We start from the raw sequence: 11,037 nt of genomic DNA on the forward strand, positions 1-11,037 counted from the left end.
CCTCTCTCTTTTTCCTTAAAGAGTTTCTGTGCTGTTTGGAGTGTGTTGTGTGACTGATGTTTTTTAAATTGAAGTTGTTGCCTTGATGCTTGTTGACTGAATCCTTTATGACCTGATAATGTGGAAGATATGTCAATTTGACAAGTATGTATTATGATTGATTGATTGTTTCATCTTGATAATAAACCTTCTTAACTAATAACTTTCTAAAATGGAGTGTGATGTTATAAGTGGAACTTGTCAGCTGTAATAATTTCCTTTGTTTGCTAACACTTATTGAGTCATTTGGAGATGTTTTTTTTAAAAAGAAATGTTCATGTATTGTTTGTTGTATACCCTAAGGAAGGATCTCAAGCCGAAACGCGTCTGTATGTTTTCAAAAACCATTAAAAGTTCACTTCACCACAAGTATGCAACACTCACTTTTCACAATCCAATCAACAGCCGATGGAGAAAATCAAGTCCCACACTACATTTTACTCAGCTTCACTTGAAAGTAATGCAGTAGTTGCAAGTCAGTCGCAACTTACACTTTATATTGACATTAAGATGGCTAGTTAGAGAATCCCATAACCAGTGGGAAAAAAGTAGTAGTTTCAAGTTGCATTTTTGCAGTTTAAAAGTGTGGTCACATTGACAAAAAAGTTTAATTGGTAATAGTGTAGTGAATAGTGTAGTGACTCAAAAAGAAGTCACTTTTAAACCAAGCAGCTTTTTATTGGTCAGCGTGGCAAATTTGCATGATTGGCTGAACCCAATGTGAAATCTTTATAAGAAATCTTTTGATACTCCCAATTGCATAGATTGAAATGACAGGATTTCACCCACGAAAATTTGCTGAACGATGGTTAATTGGACCGTGCCTTAAGCATCATTCAGAAGTATATTGCTTTTAGCACTGGAGGTCGCAAACTGGCTGTATTGTAGGGCTGGAACGATGCGTCGATGTAATTGATTACGTTGATTAATCAAACATTCTTTTTGTTCTTCCCTAATCCCCTGTCACAAAACAAAACTCTAGAGCAGAGTAATGGATAATATGACAGCACCGGTTAATATGATTGCGTTTATATAGCGTTCTTCGGATGAACGCAAATCATTTCGCCATGTCTGTGAGTAAACTGAACCCGTCATGATTTTACAGTTTACTGTGACTCACATTAGTGATGCGCGGGTCGACTCGTAACCCGTGGGTAACCCGCGGGTCGGGAAAAGAAATTGTCACTTTATTTGCGGGGCGGGTCACAAAAAAAAAATACCAAAAAAATCCATGTATGTTGCTTTTGCAATTTCCAGCCTATATTAAATATTTGGGAATATCTATTTGCATATTTTATTAGGTTCTTTGATAAGGTTACAATACAAATGCCGTAGTAACCCAAACCTTTGGCATCACGTGACACGTCACGAAAGCGGCGCGCCAAGCAGCTCCCGCCGCCAGCCACGACAACAAGAACGGAGAAATAAAACTGGAGATGGAAGACGAGGTGCAGGAGAAATTGAGGTCGGGAATTTACATAATTAAACGAAAAAAAAAGGTCAGGCCTCTAAATCTAATGTTTGGGACCGGTTCTCAGAAATAGTTGCAGCAGGAGACAACAGCAGTATCGGCTACGTGAAGTGCAACTCGTGTGAAAAATATACAAACAGGAGAGCCACAAAACGGGCACTTCCAGCATGTCAAGACATATTTGTGGGGGGTCTAAGAAATAAAAAATGGTTTAGCATATTAGATTAATACAAACGCTGCTTTGCAAATAGATACAGTGGTGCGGGGCGGGCTTGGGCAGGCCAAATCATTTCATAAAAGCGGGACCTGCGGTTTGGAAAAAAAGCCGACCCGCAGATCACTAACTCACATTATATGACGTGGCAGACAACTAGTTGTCCAGAACAGTTCTGTTCATTCAGTGCAGGTTTGTTGAGAATGAGGTTGTGAAGGTTGAGTCCTGAAAATGTGCAGGAGTCAGTTGGGTTATAGAAAGGAGTTGTAACGCAACCGTATTAAGCGGCGCTGCCATACTAGCCATTAGCATCTGCTCTAGAGTTCTGTTTTGTGTGAAACATAATAGGAGATTAGGGATGAACATAAACAGTGCATAATCAACGCAATCGATGATGTTGATGCGTCATTCCAGCTCTACTGTATTGTTGGGAGTAAATCCACATTAGTTTTTCAACTTCTTAAATCAAAAGAGGAACATCACAGCCCTGTTTACATTGGGTATTAAGATGTGTTTTCGTCGGTACGATCACAAGTGGACGACATTAAATACAGGTGTAAATGGGATCTAAAACGTTTTGAGATCGTCTACCTTCGACCACTCTGAAAACCCATTAGATGCATTCATGTGGTCGAATGCGTTTAATTAGCCACACTTTATGGGAAATGTAACGTTTTGAAAAAGCGCAACAAAACAATCGATTCCAACTTCGCTATGTTGTGCCAAAACACACAGATAATGACTGAAATCACTGTTACCATTCATTTCCTTTCCTCTGCACAATTATGTAGAGTGTGAGGAAATGAGAAGGACGGGGCTTAGACGAAATTGCAAGTGGTCACAGGAGACGCATTTAAAATGCATGCTAGGACCAGGCTTTACATGGTAATGCGTCTAGCTGACCGCTTGTGATCGGATCACTGAAAACACATCTTAATACCAGGATGTACAAAGGACATTGTCTTCCCACGATGCACTTGCAATCAGCGCTATTGAAGCAGAGGTGAGAGGAGGCCTGTGTGTGTGTGTGTTTGGAGAACAGAAAGCAGGAGCAATCAGAAGAGATGCTTCAGTGGCTTTTGGTTAACAGCAACAGGCCACGACTGCATAAGAGTCAACATCACACGTGTGATTCAGAAAAAGCCCACCACCTGATTCCACAGCAAGAACACACACACTACACACTGTGACAGCGATAGATCCCCGGTTGTTCAGGGTAAGTCAGATAGAAAGAGACCCTGGCAGGGGTTGAGGTTGAGTTACCTGCTGGACCTGAGCGCTCCTCTGCAGGAGATGCGGCCCACTCTGCTGACTGGGCCCAGAGAGTGGTAGAATCGAGTCCTGTAGAGTGTCAGTCATAGCGGGGCAGTGGTCAGTCACGGCCCTCACACACAACACACACTACAGGCTGTGCTAGAGCTCTGAAGCCTGGACTCTTCTGAGTCTCCTTCTATGGTCTAAAGATTCTGGCTAGCATGTCTAGACAAGCGGTTAAGATACAACAGATCTGCATTAGTGGTCAACCGATGATACCTAGAAAGCAGCTTGGCCAATGACTAATATAGGCTCAGATTTACTAAACAGGGCAAATTAGCGTGAGAGCACAATTTAAAAAAAAAGCACTAATGGGAGTGGAAAGTTCAGCGCGTGATCTACTGACGACACTCAAATTAAAGAACAGACACAGCCGAATCATTTCCATAATGACCAACACCATCTACCAAAAGCAGCGCAAATTAGCATCTGGTATAAGATGTGCTTTTTTTTGGGCGGTAAATAATGGCGCGAATACCAGTAAATTGACTAGTGCAAACCTTTTTGGGCGGTAAATAATGGCGCAAATACCAGTAAACTGACTAGCGCAAACCTTAGTAAATGACCTTGTGTGATTCATTTAAATGCTCTTCTCCCATAAATTTTGCGTCTGAAAGGGAAACTCTTATGAATGCATATGTAATAAGATCAGCTGTAAAATAACCATGTCCACACCTTTTCAGCACTATTTTTTCAATGTGTCTCTTTAGTAAATCCTAACAGTAGTTTAACACCAAAAGAGGGTTTATTTGATAGAACTAAAGGATACGGTATAATTAGTCTGCTATTATAGCAAAATATAAGTAATAACAAAGTCACCAAAGTCTCGGCGACCATCTTTGAAACGCTTCTCGGGCATGCAAGTGCAGCTTCTGTCTCTGTGAATGGGGAAATTCTCCAAAACTGTTCGCCAAGCTTACAATTAAAGTTCATATTTAAAATCACCAATGAAATCTGACAATGACTGTCTCATAAATTTTGTTTATAAACGCCCGAATCATGACAGAAAATGAACATTTTCAGGCTGGATCATTCAAAACTATACGAGTGACGCGTCTTGTGTTATTCTATAGTGTTTGGTAATAAGGACGCAAAATGCTTATTTTGTGAAAATGACCAGCAGACTGTACAATATCCCAGTAGTTGCAAATGGCTAACTTTAAATATTTATTTTACTTTATGATGTAAGTAAGATTGAGTGATAAGAGAATCACGAAACTAGCACAACTATGCAGGAAATTGGTTGCATGTGTGCATTTCAGTTTATATTAAACAGTACCATTCATAAATGAGGGGTTATTACGATTACATTTTTTTTAAGGAATCAAGGATGCATTAAAATCATCAAAAGTGATAGTAAAGACTCTTAACAAAAATTCAGTTTTTAGCATTAACATTATAAAAATGCCGTTCTTTTTAACTTCCTATTATCAAAGAATCCTGAAAAAAATGCAGCTTTGCCATCACAATAATAAATTAGTGATCGACCGATGTATCGGTTTACCGATATTTTTCCCGATATTTAAGCATTTTCCCATAATCGGGAATCGGTTTTGTAATATCGGATTTTCCGATAAACGGCGCCATCTTGTGGCCGTTTTGAGAATTCCGCCATTGCAGCCCGCGTCTGAGGAGATCAGTCAATAACAACTCTGTGCACAGGTAAAGTATATGTTCTACTTGCTTTGCTTTAATTATTCAACTTTATTTAACATAACAGACATGCATGCAGAAATGAGATTTGAGACATAAATGCCTGATATAGTTTATTTATGCAGCTTGGTTCTAAAAAATTGAGACGAACTCATTGAGCCACGTAGCGTAATCCGTCATGTCCTTCCCCAATAAAGACGTAACTTTACATGAATTAAATAAAACAGACATGAATGAGTACATGTTGAAAATAAAAGCGCTGAATTTAATTCTCTATCTGTTGTATTTGCTCACCATTAGTCTCGAAAAAAAAGTTCGTTCATATTGCTGAGCACTCACTGGGTTGATGATCAGGAATGCTCAAGCACGGCCACTGAATGAAACTTTTGACAAGATTATCTTGTTTAAACACCCTAGATTATATTATCATTTACTACATAGCAATTATTTCGCTAATACACATCTAAATATACCGCTTTGTGGAAATTAATTATTTATTATCTGCACTCGCGATCGCGGTTGATTACGTATAGCCTAATGTTATAGTTATGTGTAAATGCATAGATAAACAGCACTTTGTCATAAAGCATTTCATGATCTAGACTGACAAAAATATTAAAAATAATTAATAACATACTAGTTGGAAAATGCAATGATGTATATGCTGTTTTGTTTGTTTCTTTCCTGATGTTATAGGCTATTCCAGCTAATATTATGCAGTGAATTAATATTACCCAGTGAATTATTCCTCACTCTTAGTTTAAACCTATTAAATGGCACATAAACCTTCTAAAACTGTTTAAAATGAATTACATTTCTGCAAAGGTGATATGACTCCCCTGTCAATTATTTTTTCCAAATGAAAACATTAGACTTTTAACATTTATTTTGCCTATTGTTAACATTGTTGCTGCTGATGCTTATAAATGATATGTATAATTTAGATATAAATTATATAATGTAATAATATAAATGTTTTTATTGTAATTTGATTAGTTTACCATTTATGAAAACAAATAAACATATCCAAATATGTTAGAATAGTTTTTGTGCTTTATTTTTTACCTCATCAAAGCTTTTATTTTTAAACAAAGACACTTAGTAACAGTGCACTTTATTTTTTAGACTCAGACCCCTCTATTTATTTGTGTATAAATATAAAGGTTTTTTTTTTGTATGCAAGGAGGGAGTGATTGTTATAAATAAAATGGTTTGTTCAGTTCATTTGTGTTGTAATAATTGTGCCAAAAACAGAAGTATAACAGTAAATAAATATCGGTTCTACATATCGGTTATCGGGCACATACACATGCAAATAATCTGTATCGGTATCGGTTATAAAAAATCAATATCGGTCGATCACTATAATAAATATAACTTAAATGTTTAATATATTAAAAAACAGAAAACAGTTGTTTTAAATTGTAATAATATTTCACAAAATTACATTTTTTACTGCATTTTGATCAAATAAATGCAGCCTTGGTGAGCACAAGAGACCTTTTATAAGATGCTTCTTTAAAAAAAAAAAAACATTTGACAAACATTCACAGAACTCTTCCCAATCAGAATCACGCATTCTAGAGAGTCGTGAACAAATTTAATGAGAATAAATGACATACAAAAATAACAGAAATCCCACAACGCTATCATTAGATTTTGGAATTGACATAAAGCCATTCAAACAGGGTTACCGGTTGATGTTGACAATCTCAAAATGGCCAAATTAATAAATGATTGTTTATGAATGATTATCTTCCTATTTGTTAATATAAAACCAGACTATCCTTTTAGAACATAGAAGGAGACTTGGACATGCATGTACGGTACAGCTAGGACCTCAGTGTACACCTGATGTAGAATGGCAGGCAGCGGCCGTCACAAATGACTCTCTCATACTCTGTTCCCGTTACAGGAAGTCTCTCTCATTAGCTACAATAGAGGTAGAGCACTAATGAGGGAATATGATGATCATTTGGGGTCAAAAGGAAAGCACAGGCAGCTGAGGGAAGCAGAACACACTCTTTTGTGCCACAAAGCACATGCTGCTCAATTACGGGAAAGTATAAGTCTTAAAGCGGGTTTATGTCACAATCAAGATTGCCAATTCATTATAAATAATAATCCAATAAGCAACAACTGTAAAAGTGAATGTGTTAAGTTGATGATGATGACAAAGAAGAAACATTCCCTGTGCAGAAGCACTGGGAAGAGTCTCTGGGGAGGGTTGCGTCAGATTCCAGCATGTTCCATGAAGACATGCTGTGTCCATATGTACCCACGCATGTGGTCATGTATAGTATGTGCACGTGTAACTGTGTTTGCAAGTGTGAATATTTTAGAGGACTCACCTCTCAAAGGCAGGCCAAGACATCTCCTCACTGAGCTCCGAGCCTTCACTGCTTCCTGAAATGATAAGATCATGACATATGTTGATAAAAAAGAAGCATCGCCCATTGATCCAACAGCCTTCTGTGTGTGTGTGTGTGTGTGTGTGTGTTATACCCAGTGAAATGCCGCTAGACAGCGTTGAGCTCTCTGCCTGCCCTCGTGTGGGTGTGTGACTCTCCAGCACGCTGTCGTCCAGCAGATGTCTGGATCCGGCGTTTGGGAACGTAGCGCTTTTAAACTCCACCGTGTTTGTTTTGTGGATAAAACTGCACCACACACAAGAAAAATGTAAGATTGAGATTTCTTAATCAACATAAACCAGAAGATTATCACATATACGTAGACCTTGTAGAAACAGCACAGCAGTATTAAGGAAGATCCTACTTCTGGGAATTTCTTGGAAAACTGTTTCACTTCAGTTTTTGACTAACAAATAAAATCATACAATTTAATATCGATAATGTCAATTTTGACAATCTGTTGAATTGATATTTATTTAACACCATTTCAAGTACAACTACCTTCTGAACTACCTTTAAAAAAAATGCAACGTTCCTTAAAATTGTAACTCAAAAAAAGCATCTTATTTATATACTTTTTTTTCTGTGTAAATGTGAAGTTTATTTAATATATAAAATGATTATTGCTTGAGTATTACAAAAAGAAATAAACAAAATCACACAAATCAAAGTCGTAAACAGTATTAAAACATAAAAAATGTTGGGATGTTTTCATATAAAATAAATAGTTCATACAATAGCTTACACTCCTGAGGCTGACTCATTTTTAGTTTTAGTTTTAGTTTTTTAAAGTACCTCGTTTCATTTCTTCCCACTCTTTAACTATTAGAGTAAGTACATTTGTGTAAAGCGTCAAATGTTTCCACACCTTTTCAGTGAACAAATGACTTCGACACAATAGACAAGATCAAGGACTTTAAGACTAATATATTATAGACAGTTTGTACTTCCCTCAAAGCCTAATTTTTATTTTGTTGAATATAATTGTACATGGCTCCAATTCTGACTATGGTCTATAAAGAAAGAACGACTAAAGATATCTGAAGAACACAGGAAAAAGGAGACCAAATGAACTAGGCCACAAGGGAGTGTGATGTATAAAAACTGAATGGAGCACATGAAGCAAACACACTTGTAGCCAAGGCTGTGGCACTTCCTGTGTCCGTAGGTGATGAGGTTCCGGGGTGAGGGGGGCGTTGGCGGGACTTTAGGCAGGGCACCCTCTGCAACATTACCACGACGACCACATAACGGTGACGCAGATGTGTCTGGACCTGTGTCAAAAATAGCAAACACACAAATTTTTAACAACAGCGTGTGACAATAAAGGTGTTCAACTCTTTCCCCGCCTGTTTTAGTTTTTTTGGCCAGCCACCATCAGCATTTTTGATAATTTTTCACAACATTTTAATGGCCCCCACAATATGTTGTTGTATGAATATCTACATGCAATGTATCAAAAGAAAGAAAAGAGCATCTGCTTTCAAAAAAAAAGAAGCTTTATTCTAGCTTAATGCACTGTTTCTTTTTAGCAACACTTGAATGCTGTGTAAGTTTCATATCAAAGCAACATGAGGACAGAGATTCTGTCCTCTTTAGATGATGTCATAGCGCCCCTTACCGTATAAGAGTGAAAACACGGAAAGCCAGAAATTTCCATCACTGTCGGGGAAGAGTTGTCTCAGAAATGACGGTAATGTCCGTCAATAGCAGAGAAAGACTTAACAGACAGCTTTCGAGCAACCCAGCATACGAACAATATATAACAAAATATGGTCAAAACGAATGAGTTCGTTTCGGGAGTTCGAATCAGCTTGACAAAGCAAACTTTCCAGAAAAGTTCCCTCCGGCTGGTAAACTCCTTCAATCTATCATTGGTCTGAGGTGATGATGTAATAGAAAGGTGTGGCTCTGAGGCTCCACTTCTTTGAATCTTCTCCGGTTCATTTCTTCTGTTCAAACCGTCGAGGTCAAACGCAAGTAAAATCAGTAATCAGATGCTTTTTTAAATGTTATTGAGAGGAATGCGCACAACATATATTATTAACGTATTCATCTAAATGTGGGCGGCGTCGAGATGTTTGCTAACAGTATACTGCTACAAAATATTTCCAACGTCTTTTTACCCCTAAGTGAAGAACGAAAAATAACTTTTAGCGTCAATGTGTGTGGGCTACGAGTGCTTCTCACCTGTGAGGTCTTCTCTAGAGGCAGTGGTGCGAGGTGTGCTGGTAGCTGGTGGCTCAATCTTTAGGGACAACCTGATACGTACACAAACATGGTATCACTAAACACTTACGCTAAAACTATAATATATAATCTAATCTAATCTGAACACAGCTGCCGCTCACTTATAATTGTCGTCCTCCACAAACTTCTGTAGCTCCTCAATGTAGCGAACAGAGTTGAGATACTTCTGGACATGCGGCAATACTGGGATATCTGAAAAGGCGGGAAAAATGAATTCACACAGTTAAGACCCGTTTACACCGAGAATGTTACTATAAAGCTCACTATATTAGCGCCCACGTGGGCAATATCGTTCTGTTTATTCAAAGTAGTTTTGTCGTCTGCCACTTTAAATGATCAAGCTCTTTTTAAAGCAGGATTGATTCTGATTTGCTGTCAATGTCTTTATTGTTCATCAACTGAAAAAAAAAAATCATTCTGAAAGTGATTCCAATATTGTTTCTCCGTGACATTTATCGTTATAGTTGTGGTGTGGACTCTGCTATTCTTTAATGTTAAGGATGAATTTTAGAACTGTAGATTTATAATTATAGTTGTGGTCCTTGGTGTGAACCGGTCTTTACTTCTGTTTATATCAATAAACATACATGTGATACGCACCATATTCACAGGATCTCTGCAGGTCTGAGATGATTCTCAGAATGTTGTTCATGAGGTTGGAACGCTGTTCGTTTTCAAGAATGCTGCCAGTGGAGGGATACGCTGAATCGATGTAGGTCAGATCGGACAGATATATACCTGCAAATACACATACACAAATACATTTCATTTTTGAACACACAGTTTACAGTAAAATAGCAACCTGAAGACTTTCATTTAAAAAAAAAAATTGAACTATTATTTCAAGCAGCATTTTTCTTTATTTGCTGTGTAAAATTTACATATTCTTCATCTCATTATTTCTCCTTTTCTATTAGAAATCTTTTATTTTCTTTGTGCTCTGTTCTTGTCGGTCTATAGTTGGGAGGTAGACAGACAGGCTTTGTCTGGCCCGTCTAGAGTGCTTATTTCATACTGAGTAAATATTTGGATTAGTCAGGAACATTATGTGCAGGAAGTATCTGCATTAGGAAGCAAGATATGCAGCTTCTGGAGAAACTTTTGGCAGCAGAATGCACCTGATCTCTACAGCCACATTGTTTGTAAAAATGTAAATATTGATGATATTAATGTGTGTTTGTGACAGCATGTTCTTAAGAATAGAAGCTTCGGACTGGAAACAAGTACCAGTCCTATACAGACATTACATCAGAGGGTCACATCTGGGATTATCATCAAAAACAACACCACACAAGCCACCGATGTGGATGATGGCATGACAAAAAGTTTGAAAATAATGTGAGAAATCAATCTCAGATTACTTACGAGAATCCCACAATAATTTACGATGACATAATGGTTAGATAGGTAACATATCAAACTGTACTGTACTGAGTGCTGGGATTGGAAGTGCAGTGTGCGGAGTCAAGCAAGTGATTGGCAGAAGAATCTCACAATTATATATGACCAATGGAACTGTTAATCATAGATTAAAAATCTCAATAAATAATATATAAAAATAAAAAGCTTACACTTTTAGACCCTGTGTATATACAATACACTACTTTTCAACAGTTTGGGGGTGGGAAAATTCTATTTATTTGATCAAAATACAGTAAAAGAGTAATATCATGAAATATAATATA

General features: G+C 37.4%; 1 protein-coding gene and 1 long non-coding RNA gene across 6 annotated transcripts in view; one reads left to right on the forward strand and one right to left on the reverse strand.

Moving 5' to 3' along the window:
* LOC143729317 (uncharacterized) overlaps window positions 1-11,037 on the forward strand; it is a 591,772-nt gene that overhangs the window by 449,045 nt on the left and 131,690 nt on the right. The gene's annotated exons all lie outside the window — the stretch shown is intronic.
* Window positions 1-11,037, reverse strand: part of ralgps2 (Ral GEF with PH domain and SH3 binding motif 2) — a 155,066-nt gene that overhangs the window by 14,925 nt on the left and 129,104 nt on the right. For 3 of the 5 annotated variants that reach the window (XM_077220480.1, XM_077220481.1, XM_077220482.1), the window contains exons 10-16: window positions 9,953-10,090; window positions 9,454-9,544; window positions 9,293-9,363; window positions 8,235-8,376; window positions 7,197-7,348; window positions 7,043-7,097; window positions 2,988-3,065 (exon numbers count right to left, since the gene is read on the reverse strand). In XM_077220480.1, coding sequence (XP_077076595.1) covers window positions 2,988-3,065; window positions 7,043-7,097; window positions 7,197-7,348; window positions 8,235-8,376; window positions 9,293-9,363; window positions 9,454-9,544; window positions 9,953-10,090 — 727 coding nt within the window. The remainder of the gene's footprint in view (window positions 1-2,987; window positions 3,066-7,042; window positions 7,098-7,196; window positions 7,349-8,234; window positions 8,377-9,292; window positions 9,364-9,453; window positions 9,545-9,952; window positions 10,091-11,037) is intronic. The other 2 variants (XM_077220483.1, XM_077220484.1) reach the window with 1 other exon arrangement.

This window comes from Siphateles boraxobius, unplaced genomic scaffold, assembly GCF_051911475.1.
Source record: "Siphateles boraxobius isolate OS27281-9 unplaced genomic scaffold, OSU_SipBor_1 8, whole genome shotgun sequence".
NCBI lineage: Eukaryota > Metazoa > Chordata > Actinopteri > Cypriniformes > Leuciscidae > Siphateles > Siphateles boraxobius.